Consider the following 17,305-nt stretch of genomic DNA (forward strand, 5'->3'; position numbering starts at 1 on the left):
GGCCACTCAGCTTCTAAAGCTTCTGTGGTCTCCTCAAGGTTGGAATAGTGGGTATAAGGTAGCTGATTGGTAAACAGAGAGTGTGTCTACGTGTTGCCCTAAAGTGCATTGTACAGCAACGTAACGTGTTGCTACGTTGCTATGTCAATGTAGCAGTTACGCGGGTCTACACATGACTACCTGCTACGTCACTGTAGTGGCATGCTCCCTGCTTATAGCACACCGCTATGGTGAGTAGCAGGAAATCTAAGTGTGCACCACCTGTACATCATAGTACCCTCCCATACTGCTTTGTGGTTCAGTACTTCCGAAAGGAAGTACTAAAGCACAGCAGCGTAGTAATGTTCCCGTATGGCAATGTGTAGATGTGCCCAGAGGAAGCTTGGGTCCTTTAAGGCTAATCTGTATCATCTACATTAGGCATGTCCATACATCACCATACTTTAATACTTCTTTTAGGAAGTACTAAAACACAGCACAGTACAGGTGGGTACTCTGCCATACAGGCGGTGCATGCTTAGATTTCCTCACTATGTCGCCATAGAGGCGCACTGTAAGCAGGGAGCGTGCCACTATGGCGACATAGCAGGTGATTATGTGTAGACCCACATGATCGCTATGCTGCCATAGCGCGCCACAGAGTGAAATGTAGACGTGCCCATTGCGTGCTACTCATAGGTTACCAGTTCTGCTGCTTTACTGAGAATATGCTTTGTTGTTTAAGTGGAGTTCAATAAATAGGTGCTGTACAGGGATGTATTTCAAAAGCACCCTCCACTATTTATGGGGTACAAGCAAGGGACTTGAGGTGCCACCAACACCAATGCTGAGCAATGATATAAAACACCTAACACAGCAGCAGGATTAACCCCTGGGCTGCAGACTCCCCCTCCCCTGCACCTGCCTTCTCCAGTGCTTTGTACCCTTTGTCTGCTGGTATCCGGCCATTTCTGCCTGCTCCAAGCTGCTGGATGCTGTAGCTGCTGAAGTCTTGAGCCCGCTTACCCCTGTTCTGACACCCCTTAGCACCAGGGCTTGTGACCTCCTCACCCACCACTACCTTACTACTGATTAAGTAAGGTAAAACTTTCAAAAGTTAGCAGTACAAGTACATGTGCATGCCTATACTTGTAAACCCAGATACCCAATGTGCATGTATAAGCATATACAGGCACAAGTACATGGCCAGTTAGGTGCCTTGCAGTCAGTGGGCATGTGCCAATCTATGTAGGCATCTGCTTCCAGCACACTCAAAGTCTGAATGTGCTTGACTTCAAAACTCTAGCTCAGTATGATTATTTGATGCCCTCCTGTCTCTAGCAGTGGTTTATAATCAATTTAGACCATTAATAAAATATTTATTAAATATTTATTAAACGAAAACCAGTTACTGGAAAAGCAAATGTTCTCTGGTGTGCAAGGATTAACACACAGAAGTTTTAAAGATTTAAAATATTATGAAGTGCTCTATTAAAAGTGAAACTATTCTTCAGAAGTGCACGTATATTTAATTGGTTGAGTTCTGACACCATCATTTGTGCGTATAAATTAACCCGTGCATATACTCTAGCTACGGTACCATTTTTTCCTGCCCTTATCACCTGTTTGGAGATCATTACTATTCCGTGACAGGAAGGTTAAGGGGCAAAACTGAGACTGCATTGTTTGCGAGGGAAGCGGGGAGGGCGGGGGGAACGACGACGACACACACGGGACACCATAGATTTCATATGGAGGAGTTCAAGTTTTTGTTTGGAGGTTTCAGATTAGATCCATGAGTACTGTAGCACCATAGAAATTATTATTTTTTGAACAGTGGGGTGGGGGAGAGTATCCACTTTTGTGCATTGTAAATTTCAGGATATTTATATTCCCAATGATATGACATTCCTAACCAGTCCTAGGAGTAGCTCAGGGTGGACTGTTCCTATAGCTAGAGTCTCTAAATGCTGTAATGCATCAATAATAATTAAGGCGGGTAGTAAATGTACTGGGTTAATAAATTAGCTTTTTCCATATGGAAAGCTGGACATAAATCCTATGTTTAATCACATGAAAAATACATTTAGGGTTATAATTCCTAGAGGTGTTTACTCACATCAGGAGATTCTCACTTAACATGATCAGTAGTCTGTCCTCTGGGCAGGATGGGAATGCTTGGGTAGAGCTGCATCCCAGAGGGTGCATCTACATGTGCATTTGATCCAGGAGTGGTTCACTTATGAGTAAACTACTCGAGAGTAAATGCTTCTGGGGCATCTACATGTGCAGGGATGTGGGAGCAGATTTGCTGCTGCTAGCAGCACACTGCTCCTGCTTCCTGTGGCCCAAAAACGGGCTCCTTTTGCTACCAGGGGGAGCTGGAAGCTCTGGCTGCAGCTGCCTGTGGCTGGCAGCCATCTACAAAAGGCAGCTCCGCTCTAGGGCTGTGCACAGCTTCGGGTATTGATTCGATTTGGAGAAGATTCGACCTGATTCGGTGGCCGAATCTCCAAATCCAAATCGAATCAGGGGACCAATAAAAAGGTCTGAATTGATTCGAAGTTCTCTGAATCTTCGGAAAAGATTTGGAGAGCTTTGATGATTCAGACAGTCCCTGCCCACTGCAGCAGGGAGCTGCAGCTGGACTTGGAACTGGTAAGTAGGGGCGGGAGAGGGAGGGTGAGGGGGAGGGGACCATGGGGGGACCTCTGCCAGGCCCCATCCCCTGCCTGCTCCCCTGACCCCTGCCTGCTCTCCCAGCCCTGCCATGGCTGCCCCACCTGCCCAGCTCCCGGTGCTTTAAAAACAAGCCCCACTAGGTGCTGCTGGGTAGGGGATGATCCCTGCTGCCCCCCACTGCCCCATGCTGTGTGGGGGGCTCTGCCATGAGCCCCCTGACCCCCTCCCCCACTGTGCCAGCCCCCCCCCTCCCCCCCCCCATAGCTGCCCTGCCTGTCCCAGCTTTGGCCCTTTAAAAAAAAAACCCAAGAAAAACCCTGGAACTCACTGCTCCTGCATCAGCTTTGGGGGGCTCGTGGAAGAGCACCCCATGTGGCAGGGGGCAGTGGGAGGCAGCAGGGATTGCCCCCCATGGGCAGGAATGGTGAGTATAGGGTTTGGGGTTTTTTTTTTTCTTCTTAAAGGGCCAGAGCTGGGGCAGGCAGGGCAGCCATGGAGGGGGGAATGCGGGGGGCGGAGGGCTTATGCAGAGCCCCACACACAGCGTGGGGCAGCAGGGGTCACCCCCCTGCCTGGCAGCACCCGTTGAGTCAGGGCTTTTTTTTTCAAAGTGCTGGGAGCTGGGGAAGCCATTGCCAGGTTGGGAGAGTGGGCAGGAGATGGGCCTAAGTGATCAATTCGGGACAGTGATTCGAATCACCGAATCAAATCACTGTCCCCAAATCAGCCGAATCTGAATCTGAAGTGAATACTAGCTGCTTCGCACAGGCTTACTCTGCTCCCTGTTCCCTGGCCAGCTGCTTTTCTGACCGGGAGCAGTGTGCAAAGCCCAGTTGCAGCATGCAGTGGCTCTCCCACCGCAGCCTCTGCCTCCCCCCGCCATGGCTGCTCTGGCCTTTGCCCCTGGTAATGACGGCCAGCATCCCGGGCTCCTGTTGGCCATGGTGCTGACCCTGCTGGCCCCAGCACCCCCCATTGAGGCTCTGGACAAGCCGCACACCCACCAGCAGGGGCCAGGGCACTGGGTGTGAGAGGCACTGGCCAACTTTCTCCTCCTGCACTCCCCACTGTAGCCCACCTGGATGGCTGCCCATGGATCCCTGCTCCACAGCACCATGCTCACTGAAAACAGTTCTCCAAAAAACACTTTACTGCCCTCACAGAAACAGAGCCCCCCTCTCCTTTCTCCCTCCCCGACCACAGACCTCCCTCTACTCCCTCTTCCTCCCTCCCCAATAACAGACCCCCCGCCTCCTCACCCCAACAACAGAGCTTTTCCACCACCCACCCCACCCACCACCAATAAAACACCCTCTTCCCTTTGCAAACTATGTATATTGTTGTGCTGGCTTGTGAGTGCCCTCTTAGAGTTGGGGCCATGGGGTGGGAGTGCCTAGGGGGCAGAGCACAGGGACAAGCAGCGAGCACTCCAACATCTGGCTATTCCCTCATGGGTGTGCATGCTGCAGTGAGCCCAGCAGTTGGGGGTTTGCCCAGGGATGATGTCAGGTACAGTCTTCTGACATGCCCATCTCCCCCTCTGACATACAGTGGCCAGGATCAGCAGGGCCAGCACACAGTCCTGGCCCTGCTGCAGGCAGCTTCTGCTTCATAGCCGCATGGAGCCAGGGCAAACGGCGTGGCTGGGCCCTGGCAGGGGACCCAGGGCAGGGACTGGGGCAGTAGCTCCTGGCTGGTGGAGATGGCACTGGATCTCTGCACAAGCATACAGGGGGGCCTGGTGTTGGGAGGTGGGCAGCTCCCAGAGGCCAGATGGGACTGTAGTCAGGGGCTGAGCAGCAGGTGGCATGAAGGAGAATACCAAAGCCAGGACAGTGTCCAGCACCTGGCAATCCTCCTCCATCACCTCCACTGCCCCAGCCATTAGTGTAGCCTGCTGCTCCAGGGCCTCCATGTGCTGCTGCTCCTAGGAGCTGTGTTCAGAACACCTGTTCCACTCAGTCCTATGTCTTCCTGCAGTCCAAGTCCCGTGTGTGCCATGCATTCTGCCAGGAGATGTCCTCCACCTGCTAGGCATGCGCATCTGCCACCTTCTCCTCTGACATGGTCACCAGCCATTCCAGGAGGAGGGTCCTGTCTTGGGTCCTCCAGCAGAGCTGGAGCATCCACAGGGCCCTGGATGAGGGCAGTGTTGAGCCTGAGGCCACATCCTGGCTGCCAACTGCAGCCTCGCTCCTGTGTGCAGTTGCAGGACCTGCAGAGCCATAAAAAAGAAGCTGTTTGTGAGAGTTTGCAACTTTTCTGAGATAAGGTGCTCTGTACCAGGGGATCGCATGCTGCCCGGCCTCAGATCAGGGGTCATGCATGCATGGGTGCCCTTGGACCATGGTAAGTCAGCCAAGTGGGCCTGGGTCCAGGTGGCTGCCAGCTGCCCCCCTTGTCCCTGCTTACTCCACAGGGGCCGGTGGGCCGCTGGGTGCTGGCTGCAGGCAGCCTGCCTCCCCCACCCTGTTCCCAGACTGGGACAGATCTGGCTCCTGGTAGCACCTGCTGCCCAGGTCCAGACCCACTTCCCCCTGCCCCCTGCAGGCCAACCTGTCTCCTGTGCTTCTGCCAAGCCCATGGCGCCCAGGCTTGGTGGGTGTGGGACTCCTGGATGACTGGGACGTGGATCTGCTGGCGCCCCCCACCCTCCCCACAAGGGGCCTTTCCAAGGAGGCACCCTGGGGCCAGCCCCCCACTGCACCAGCTCTGCACCCTCAGTGTGCCCCTGTTGCAAGTGTCCTAAGCACAGTGCAAGGACCTGTTTGTGCTGACCGTGGGGTGCCCAACCCACTATGCCCTGCTGCTGCTGATGGCCGTGGTGCCCTGGCTGCACTTGTGCACCTGGCATGAGACCCTGAGCTTCAATAGTGCAGAGGCAAGCCCGGGCTGCCCCGCAATCTCTGCTGCCACTTGGAGGGCTATCTGTGGCTGCACTACGCATCCCTAGAGGACATCACTGCTAGCATTGGTGCATTCCTCGATGTGTGAGAGGCCCGTGCCCATCTAGCTGCAGGGGCACAGGATGCTCAATAAAGTTTTGCACTGTCTCCCACATCCCTGTGTGCTGGGTGTGGGGAGGGTGAGAAGAACCCAGGGGCACAGGTGGACCAGGCAGGGAATGGTGGCTGGGGCCAGGGTAGGGCCAGGGTCAGAGGCTGGGGTAGGGAGGGCATTCCCTCCCAGTGCAGGGCTTACCATGTTGGTGGGGCTGGCATGCTTGGTGGCTCAGGTCAGTCCCTATTGGCGGCAACAGCTTGTGGCTCCCAGCAGTATCATCAGTTGGAGGGGCACGGTGTGTGGCTTCCCAGGCAAGGGCCCCCTCTGGGGAGAAGCTGGTACTGCTGGCAGCTGGTGGTGACATGGCTGGCTTTGCTTCATGGTCAGGGCTGAGGCTGTGGAGCTGGCAGGGTAGGTGCTGGCTCAGGCTCTCAGAGCTGCTGGAGGATGCTGGGGGCAGGGAGCTCAGTGGGATGGGCTGGTGGTGGGCTGAGGGGCCCTCCCCTGGTGACACATCACAGCAGGTGTCAGGCTGTAGCGGAGGATTGGGCAGGCCGCCCGTGCTACAGTACACAGCATGGCTACGGCCATGGTCCTGGGGCTGCAAGGATGGCATCCAATTGCCACATAAACAGCATGGACTCATGAGCAGTCCACGACTGATGGTTGTGGTTGGTCACAGTGACCCATTGTGTCCATAAGGCCTTGACCTTTATATGGCACTGGCATGCCAACCAGTCATGCCTGTGCTCCTGCAGCTGGGCCTGGATGCTGGCAGCTAGCTCCAGCACCCTGAGGGGCTGGACAACACGGCCCTGGTGGCTGTGTGGCACTACAGTGCCAGGGAGTGGTGCCGGGGTGCAGGCAAGCTGGCTGAGTTGGCCTGTGGCTTGTGCAGGAGGATGTGGTGGCCATGTGTGACCACAGGCTGCCTGCACATACCCCAGGACTCCACAGTGCCTGCAGGCTTTTGAGGGCCTGGGGCTGCTACAGAGCTGGCCCTGACCTGGGCTAGGAGAGGCTCCCAGCCCCAGGACCCTCAGGTATGGATGAGGCTGGCCCCCTAGTGGCAGGGCTGACTGGGGGCAAATTTGCTCCTGGTTAGCATCTAGATGTGCTACTGCGCAGTAACTACTTGCGATTAAATTTCCAATATGCATGTGCAGGTAGCAAATTTACTCAAGAGTAGAAGAGTTTACTGCGCAGTAAGCCTGTACACTTGTAGACAAGCAAGCTTACTGAGTAGTAAACTCTACTGCACAGTAAAGCAGCTCATATAGATGCACCCAGAGAGAATGAGGGGGGAGAGGAGGGGGGCGAGAGATGCTGCAAGTCAGGACTGAGGAGTATCAGCAATCCTAGGAATGAGGGGACAGCTGGTCTGTACCTGTAGGAATTATGCCTGGCTATAGACAGTGCTATTAGTTTGAGACTTATATGACCATGACATCTGAGCAATCTAACCTGAACCTGTTCAGCCTCCACAAGAGAAGGATGAGAGGGGATCTGATGGCCATCTATAAACTTACCAAGGGGGACCAGCGGGGAATGGGAGAGACCCTGTTCCCCCAAGCACTACCAGGAGTAACTAAGAATAATGGCCATAAGTTGACTGAGAGCAGGTTCAGGCTGGACATCAGGAGGCACTACTTCACAGTCAGGGCGGCTGGAATCTGGAACCAACTTCCAAGGGAAGTGGTGCTCGCTCCTACCCTGGGGGGTCTTCAAAAGGAGCCCAGATAACCACCATGTTGGGGTTGTTTGACCCCAGCATTCTTTCCTGCCATGGCGGGCAGTTGCACTTGATGATCTACTCAGGTCCCTTCTGACCCTAACAACTATGAAACTATGAAAAATGGAAGCATTTTTCATTCAGGTAATTAGACTCTTCATATGTCCAGTGCTCCTTGGGTGGCAGTTGTGATAATCCTTATTTGGAGCCCCACCCTTCTCCCCAGGGCTGGCTGTTATTGTCTGCAGATCCTGTCTGCTGCAGATACTGGTCCTTTCCCTCTAGAGCAGCAGTTCCCAAACTGTGGTACATGTACCACCAGTCATACATAGACATCTTGGAACTGGTACGTGGAAGGCCGGGGGGAGGGGCCACATACACCCAGAGCCTAGCAGCAGCCTGCTTCACATAGCCTGCTGCACACATCCAGGAACACAGCATCACACGTCGAGCAGCACCCAGTAGGTAAGTGTGCTGGGGGAAAGGCAGGAGGGAGGGGGGCAGATCAGGGTCCCCACAGCGAGGGAAGTAGCTGGGGTGAATGGGGCCCTGGGAAGGGTGGTGCAACGGTCAGAGCCTAGGCAGTTCATTGGGTGGGGGGGGCTCCCTGCCATTGTGTGCACCCCAGGGCAGACATGGGGAGCACATGACCCCCAGATCTGCATGTGGGGCAGAGACAGGCTGCCACTGCATGCTGAGCTCTGTACCATGCTGCCCCTGGCCCGGGAGTCTCGCGCGATGCCATGCGCGTGCTGGCTGCACTGCATCCTCTGCCCTTCTGGTGGCAGCAGGCACATGATGTCCCATGTGGCGTTGGAGGCAGCTGTAGCATTGTGCAGAGCACAGTGGCGGCCCACTGCTCACCCTGTCCCTGCAGCAGTGCTGGCACAAAGGCAGCCTGGGTCTTTCCAGGGATGCAGGGGGGTTCCCTCCACTGTGCACTCCCCAGAGCAGGCATGGGGAGCACGTGCCCCCCAGGTCTGAGCATGGGGGGAGGCAGGCTGCATGTTGGGCTATGCATCACATGGCACTGCCTTCAGACCTGAGTGGGACGCCATGTGCCTGCCGCTGCCAGGTGGGCAGAGGCACCTGGCCAGTGCACAGAATGCACATGGCATCCCACTCAGGTCTGGAGGCAGTGGCAGCAGCAGCAGCAGCATGATGAAGAGCCCAGTGTGCAGCGCACAGCCCACTTCCGCTCAAACTTGGGGGGCACATGCCCCCTATGTCTGCCCCAGAGTGTGCACATGCCCCCCATGTCTGCCCCCCTGCTGCTGCTGAGATCCAGGGGGCATGTGCCCCCCATGCCTGCCCCGGAGTGCATACAGCCCCTCCCCACTCTGCTGCTGCTGCCTCCAGACCTGCGCGGGACGCCATGTGCATACTGAGTGCTGGCCGAGTGCCTCTGCTCACCTGGCAGTGGCAAGTAGATGGTGTCCTGTCCAGGGAGATCATGCTGCACTTGGCATGCACAGGCCAAGCAGGGAGCCCCCCAAGCCTGGCATCCTGCCCCAGCAAGGTGGTGTTCCCTTGTGTGCAGGGTGGCTGCGCCCCCTCCCCCCCCGCCCCAGCGTGGAGCTGCACAGCCCAGGCTGGGCCCCACCTCTGGTGCCACTGAGCATCCCCGCTGCGGCCCGAGTCTGCGGAGCCCTGGCGCAGCCTCCCTCTCTATTCTCTCTCTCTCTTCCTCTTCTCTCTCTTCCTTTTCTCTTCCCTCTCTCTTCTCTCTCTTCCTCTTCTCTCTTCTTCTCTTTCCTCTCTTCTCTCTTCTTCTCTCCTCTCTCTTCCTCTTCTCTCTCTCTTTCTCTCTTCGCTCTCTCTCTTCCTCTTCTCTCTTCTCTTTCCTCTCTTTTCTTTCCCCCCTTATCACAACATGCATAACAAAAAAGAATACACAAGAACAAAGGTAGTACATAAAGTTTTATTTACTGTCATTATGTTTAGAATTTTTAGAAAACCTGGTATTTACTGTAAAAAAAAGCAACATTTATGATTATTAACTATATTATTATGCAGTACATCCTGCCATGTACCCTCCACCCCAGTTTTGTTTTTCTGGTGTGCCTGCACTCTGGCACCTTACAGGGTACACATTGCGTTTTTTTCGATACTCCAGCCAAAAATGTTGTTTACACTGTCTTTTTTTCCAATTTACAATTGTTATATATGGCTAGCATAACTTTTAAGACAATGTTTCATGATTGCTAAATGTTTTGATGTTGTTCTAATACATAGTCTGTTATCTATATGTATGAAAAATCTGCTGGTAGGACTTAAGGCTGTATCATTTCAAACTGGTGGTACTCTGTCAGAGTTTGGGAACCACTGCTCTAATGGGCCTCTTACAGTTGGGGTGAAGACTGGAGCTTCATTGCCCCAGTGACTCAGCAGTGATTAGGAAGCAGATCCCTAGATATTTCCAGGCCCTCCCAACAGAGAGGGGCAGGGTTCTCCTGCCCTGTACCAATGGCGTCTTTACTTGCAGTTTCTGTTACCTTTAGGTCCAGTCACACCTTGTTTTATTCCTATGCAAATACTGCTCGATGGACATGTCTCTGCTTGATAGAGACAGTATTTTGCCTGTAGTCCAAACCCTGCCTCCATACTCCCTAGAGCAGGGGTTTCCTTTTTTAATAAGTTTACCTCTGGCAGCCAGACATGGAGTGGGGGGGCAGGAAGGGGTGGCATGCAACTGGATGTGGAGCGGCAGAGCTCAGGGTAGTGGGTGCTGGCGGTAGTGGTCATGTGCAAGTTTCCCTCCCACCACCCCCTCTGCATCCGGCTGGCTGGGCAGTGCCTGTGCAGCCTACAGAGGGGCGCCACTGCCCTCCCCCTCTCCCCCCCCCCGCCCTCCCTGCTCCTGGCAAGCGGCGGCGTGAGGTGGTGGTGTTCCATCCCCACCCGCCTGCCTGCGCGTACCCCCTAGGGCCTTCCCATGTACCCCGGGGGTATGTGTACCCCCAGTTGACCTCCTCTGTCCTAGAGCAGCAAATGGTCCAAAGGCCATTTCAAAAATTTGACTGCTGTTCAGCTGAGTGGTTCATTCCTTGGGCTGAAGAAGGTTTGCAGTAGGTGCAATCCCAGGTTGCCCTGAGCTTTTAAGCTTCACATTGAACTTGGGGAACCTATAATTAGTTTTTAGTTTGGGCAGGGAATAGTCCTGCTGTCCTGCACGAAAGACTGAAGGTCTTAATTCCTATACCGCATACTCCTAGACAGCCTAATGAATGAACAAAGAAACCCACAGACAAAGGCTTTATTAGGAAATCCTTTGGGGACATTAGCTATTTAATGAAATTTAATTTTGCTGATTGGCATCACTACAAAGAATTCTTAGAAGTCAAGGCAATTGTCAGAGAGTGGTGTGGGAGACACGCTGGGCACTCTTAGAAACAAACATGTTATTTTAATTGAACCCACAATTAGGCTATTATAGAAACACCAGGGAAAGGGTCTGTATAACTATGATCCCCCAGCAGATGTGGAACAGTCTCCAACACCCAGACCCCAATTTGTTATCTGTAGGAAGAAAGACCCTAGCTGTCACAGAGTAACCCCAACTATCTGCTGGCAGATGTTATTCAATTTAAGAAGCATCAACAAACATCTGTGTAAGCAGCCTTTTCCTTTACTGGCTGTGATGTAGGTTTCTCTAGCCTTTCCCCTAGGTGATGTCCTTTTCCACTGGAAGGTGGCCTGGGTGAGGATCCAGCACACTTAGCAGCTCTCCAGCTCACAATCAGCTTTCCATGCTTCTGCTCACGCAGCTGTCAACAGCATACTCCCTTCTTGCCTGGACATTTGTTCACACCGTAGATCTCTGTTCTGGGTCCTCACCTCCAACTATCATCTCACTCTGCATATCTCATAATTAGTCCTCATAAATTATGCCCCCCCACCCCCATGGCCCAATTCACTGTGTGGGCAGCCATTGCCCACGCAATGAGTGCATGTCACAGGGATATGTGGGGAGCAGATCGCAGCTCTGCCCTGGGACCCCAGCCCCATGCTGTCACCGCTCCATTATTCTGGCTCTGTCCCTGTCCCCTGTCCTACTCCCGGCCACTGCTCCCCACCTGCCTGTGGCCCCATTCCCTATGCCCAGCTGAGCATGCCCTGCCCACAGGGGTCCTGGGCCAGTCTCCATGAAGACCTTGCCCGCCTGCTCACCCTGCTCAGCGCCTCTGGCAGTGGGTGCCCAGCGGATGGGTTGGGATGCCCAGGCAGCAGGGCCAAGTCTAGCAGTGGCAGAGACACTGGCACTGGCAGCCAGAAAGTGCTGCCACTGCAGGGGCTGCCAGGAAGCTGAGTCCAACCACTGCACTGTCCCTGCCCCACCACTGTCCTGCCCAGTCCCACAGACTTTAGCTCTTGGCATGTCCAAGAGCTACACATGAGGATAGGGTAGGCTGTGCTCCATGCCAGGTGGCACCTCTGCACCTAGGGGCAGAATGGACATGTGCTATGGCCCAGGCTGCCCCCTGCACCTGGGCTGGGCAGGGCCGAAGGACATGCTGCGGGCTGGATAGAATCACTTAGCAGGCCAGATCCAGCTGCAGGCCATATTTTGCCCACACTGCCTTACACCAGTTTTAAAATAGCCACTGCTTTGGCTTCAATAGAGTTGATTCTGATTTCCAGCAGAGAGGGTGTGAACAGCATCAGGCCCAAAGACTAGCTTGTTTTTTTTCACATAAAAATGCTCTTTATTTAGCAATTTTGCTTTCCTTGTCACTCTCCTTAACTTGGCCACTAGCTCTATCCCAGACCAGAAATCTGTGTCCCCATCCTTAACTACAGATTCCCAGTTTCCTCCCACATCCTCCTTATCTGTAAGTCACTGATCTCTACAGCTTTCCTAGAATTCATCCCTTCTCTTACCACGTGGAGCTGAAATCATTACCCAATGTTCTGCATATTTTTTTACTTCATCTGTTGCAATTGTGGTCTTCTGAAATCCCTGCTTTCCAAACTTGAGGTGATTCAGAATCTGGCTGCCGTCAGACTCCTCTCCAATCCCCTAAAAAAGTAGGCTGCTGCCTACAAAAGCTCATGCCTCCATGAACCAGTTACTCTCCAAGGTGCCACACTTTCCTATCTTTTATCCTGTTCCCAAGGACAAGAGCTTAGCCCCCTGTCCCTCTCTGTACACCCAAAAACAGTCTCCTTCATTTGCTTCCTAGTTGGATATCTTATTCAGAGTTCTCTTTTGGTGTTCAGGACTCTCAGGGACATACTTCTCCATTCTTCTCTTCTGTTCCCAAATTTTCTGCTCACTTCCGTCCTTTTCGTCCCCTTCTCTCTGCTCCCCATAAAGAGTTACTAATGATTCTTTCACCTGATTGCTCTGCATATCTGGAACATTTTCTCCACTGAGACATTGGGCCTGATTCTCCTTACAAATACACTAGTATAGCGCAGGCATAGTTCAGCGGAGGTCAACAGAAGGTAGTGTAGTGTGAGAGGGAATCAGGCCCCAGGGCACTTCTACAGTAAATCACACCTGCATTCTTCTCTCTCCATAGCATGTTGCTGACTCTCTTGGTAAGCTAGCTTGGGACGAGAGCACACTGTAGAATTTTCATTGAAATAGGTCTCTTTTGGAAAAGGTTGTTTAGACAAAACTCAACATTTTTATAAACATGTTTAGATTTCAAGGAAAATCCCCATGGAATAAAATATTTCGAAAAGAAAAAAAAATCAGAACAGCAAACTGTTGTTACAGCACAAATAGGTGACATTTTGAGCCAGAAAAGAAGGTAAGATATTTCAAGCAGTATTGAGTAGCAGCGGTCCATAATGGTTTTAAAAATAAAATAAAAACATATTTCTAGATAATGAAGAAATAATAAAAATACTAGAAACATGAAAAGGCCAATACCAATTTAAATAACATTTTGAGGTTTCCAAACAAAAATTTCCTAAAGCCATTTTTTTTCTACAAATCCATTTCATGGGAAAGAAAAATATTTTTTCTAATCTGGAATAAAATTAAATGTCAAAATATTGATATTTTGCATTAAACAAAAAGTCTGTGTTTTGGCCAGCATTGACCATACAGTGTCTGAAGGGTGCTATATAAACAGACTGTATTGTGTATCAATACTTGAAGAGGCATCATAGAAATCTAGATTGGCTAGATAAACACTAAAAATTTCTGATGAGCAGTGAGATGTTGCTTTCCCTAGAATGGCCATTTATATACACTTTTCCCATCACCTTGTTGAAAATATACTTAAAGGCTAATCCACTGTTTTCTGAAACTATCACTTTTTAAAATTTCCTAGCACCGCCCTCTGACTCCTACCTACTGGCACCCCACAGGATTTTCTCTATAGGTGAGAGGGTATATTCCCTTCTGAGAGAATGTGGCTATGTTGTATGATAAACAGGGCAGCCCAGTGGGTGCTGGGACAAAGAATGCTTACCTCTTGCTCTCTCACTTTCTGAGCCTCAATGATTGTCTTGCTTTCTTTGCTGTCTGCTTCTGGCTTTGATGCTGTGCTTTTCCCCTTTGGCATTGGACTTTCAGGAACTTTTGGAGAGTCAGCAGGAGGCTTTGATAGTGGCTTTTCTTCTGTTGAAACAAGAGGCTTTTTCTCTTGGACTATGGTCTGCTCTGAAGACCTGAGATTCTTAACTTGGGGAGTTGTCTTGGAGAGGTGCCTGTCCGGAGGAGTTGTTGTTTGTGACTGCTGAAGTGTTACTCCTCTCTGTTGCTGATTGGTTCCCACTGGTTGGTGTCGGGGTGATCCTGTTGGCTGTTGTTTTGGAGCAGGCAGTGGCATCGGAGCAGGATCTCCTAGGCTTCCTTCTAGCAGCCTCTGAGTTTGGCAGTTCAAACACAGCCATTCATTTTTCTGCAAAATAATGAAAGAGCATGTCATTCATTGTTAAATTAATTTTTCATCTGCAGGTCTCTGAGGAGCCTGCATTCCAGCCAGGGCTTAGTAGAGAAGTGACTTTCTACTGAACTTGAAGGGAACCACTTTTCCACAGGTCAGACTTTCTACTCCTCTGGCTAGGTGCAGAGGATGGCATCTAGAGTGTTTTCCTGAAGTTATAACCATTAAGGAAGACATTCCCTTGGAAATGTCTCTGGAGAAGGGTATATCTCACTTCATCTCCTCTGTTATGAGGCCCGTGGAAGTGTTTGATTTGCAGGGAAGAAGGAACAGCTACTTACAGTTCTTACACACCAAGGAGCAGGTTTCTTAAAAGAATGAGCCAAATGGGTCAAAGAAAACACACCTATTTCTCAAGAAGTAAATGAAAGATAAAGCCTGCGCAAAAAGGGCATCTCTTTGCTCTACCAGGGACACAGAAGACCTGAAGGAACCTGAGTGGCCTGAGACATAGTTTCCCTGCTCCTTGAACATCTTTAAGATTTTCAAAATTTTCCCATCTCATATTAGGACAAAATATCAGTAAATAAATAAATAATAAAGCAAGAACAACAGCAACACAAAATTCCTTTGTTCCAGGTGAAAATCAGTACTGTCACTTTGGATCAACTGAGAATTTTCTTCGTGATTTTGAAGTATTTTATTTTGATTTTGACCCCTTTTATTGCTTTTTAAATTATTTTTTTTCTATAATTAGCTTAACTATTGAAATGGAAGTTTGTTGTGAACTACAAATCCAGATTCTTTGTTTCAAAGCTGTAGACAAGAAACATTCTGATATTTTAAAAAGCTTTTTCCATACTGTTTTAAAATAAAAACAATATCAAGACCACTATATTCCTGCAAAGAGTGTGAGGTTTGATGCATTTAGTTGAAACTTTCCCAACTAGCTCTTATACTAGGAAGAAATCATTTAAGTCAGAGAGCATTGTAGGGGCTACAGGATACAATAACTCATAAGTTACTGTAGCTCAGGCAGCACTTCCAAACTGGGCATGTCTACATGTGAATTTACGTGCACCTAAACTTAATGCCTCTTAGCCTAAGGTGCATTAAGGTGGTTTAGGCATGTGTCTACACATGCACACCTTAAGGTGCCTTAATGTGGCTCACTGGGCGAACGTATTTGTGGCCTGCCTTGAGCAGCACCCTGGACAACACCCTGAATGCACAGCCACTGCAGGGCCTACGGGGAGCAGGTGGGTACCATGCTAGGAAAGTGTCATGGGGCAGCAAGAACAATGAATGCATTCCTGGGCAGGGAGTGCAGAAAGGTGCAGGGCATGCCCAGAGGCCACAGGGTCTGTCCACTGTACATGCGGAGCCGGGGCCACTGGACTGCAGCCAGGGGTGGCTCTGCTCCAAGTGAGCAGAAAAGCCCCCAGGCCATGTCTAGTGACTCGAGGCAGCTGCACCCAGCACTGGGCCTGGCTGTAGAGTACTAAGCCACCTGCTGATGCTCCAAAGCCCATGGTAGTGTAGCCGGGCAGTGCAGCCCAGTGCCAGCCAAGTGGGTGGGAGCCTCCAGTCCCCCCGTATGTGATTGACCCAGCCCCAGCTCTAATCCTCTCCTTGTGTTCCTGCCTCCCCAGCATCGGTTGAGAGCAGGCCAAGTCAGTTGGCACACTGACAAGTACCACTGCTGCTGGAACCACTGCTTCAGCTCCAGCATCTGTGCCTTGGAGAACAGCACCTACTGCTGCTTCTTTTTGGTGGCACCCAGTGGCAGCACAGGGCCCCATGGTCTCAGCTCCAGCCTGCTCAGTCAGCATACATACACAGCACTGGCACCTTAAAGCATCCACATGTCCCTTAAGGCATCGTAACTATTCATACCTAAATTTGATACCTGCTTTATGCAGGTATCAAATTTAGGTGTGATTAGCCTTAAATTGCCAATTTTAAGACACATTAAGGGCACACATGTGTAGACCTGTGCCCTTAATGCACCTTAAAAATGGCAATTTCAGGCTAATCATTAGGGCTGTGAAAAATTTCACCACCAGTTTTGTTTCGACGCTGTTTCGACCCATTTTGAGGTCGAAACAGCAAAATTGAAATGGAACAGATATGGTCAAAACAGCCTCGAAACAAAACAAGGCAAGTTGAAATGTTTGGCCATTTCAATGCTGTTTCAATGTTTTGCCCATAGGCTATAATGGGGAAGGTTGAAACAGCCTATAACTTTGTCACTGATGGCCTGATCTCGATGAAACTTTTAGGAATCGTAGCCCCTTCTGAGGGCATGAAGCCTGCCAAGTTTCAAGAAGATAGGTGCAGGGGTTTCAGAGAACCTGCACCCCAAAGTCTTGAGAGCAAAACTCATATCACTTGTATGTGTTAAGCCACAGCAGGGTCAAAACTGCAGGGATTGTAGCCCCTGCTGAGGCCATGAAGCCTGCCAAGTTTCAAGGAGATAGGTGCAGAGGTCTGGGGAAAACTACACCTCAAGCTGCGGACAAGCAAAACTCGTGACATGAGTGACACGGTGTGTTAAGGTGCACCAGGGTGAAAGCTGCAGGCCTGCTGGCCCCTGCTGAGGCCAAAATGCCTGCCAGCTGTCAAGGAGATCGGTGCAGGGCTTCTGGGTTCTGGGGCCCTGCACCTCTGGCTGCTGACAGGCAAAACTCGTGTCATAGGTACTTGTGCAACTGTGCTTGTCTTGGGGCACTGGGGGGGGAGGGGGGAACTACTGCAGGCCTGGCTGCTAGGCCCCACTGCAGCCACAAAGCCTGCCAGCTGTCAAGGGGATAGGTGCAGGGGGTTCTGGGTCCCCGTGCCCCTAGCTGCTCACAGGCAAAACTCATGACATGGGTGTTTGTGCAACTGCTGCCTCTCATCAGGCAGCAGGACTGAAGATCCCCCATCACTTGCCATCACAGACCTGGGGGTAATAACTGACCACAGTATGAACATGAGCCAGCAGTGTGATGCTATAGCCAGCAGGGCCAACAATATGCTGGAACGCATTAATTGATGCATCTTACAAAAGACAAAGAAGATG

The 17,305-nt window shown here is 51.3% G+C and overlaps 1 protein-coding gene across 1 annotated transcript in view; it reads right to left on the reverse strand.

The window, feature by feature from the left end:
• The window catches only part of BSN (bassoon presynaptic cytomatrix protein), a 530,858-nt gene that overhangs the window by 57,418 nt on the left and 456,135 nt on the right, over nucleotides 1-17,305 (reverse strand). The window contains exon 4 of the mRNA XM_059716147.1: nucleotides 13,825-14,256. Within this exon, the coding sequence (XP_059572130.1) occupies nucleotides 13,825-14,256 (432 nt within the window). The remainder of the gene's footprint in view (nucleotides 1-13,824; nucleotides 14,257-17,305) is intronic.

This window comes from Alligator mississippiensis, chromosome 12 (assembly GCF_030867095.1).
Source record: "Alligator mississippiensis isolate rAllMis1 chromosome 12, rAllMis1, whole genome shotgun sequence".
In the NCBI taxonomy this organism is placed as follows: Eukaryota; Metazoa; Chordata; order Crocodylia; family Alligatoridae; genus Alligator; species Alligator mississippiensis.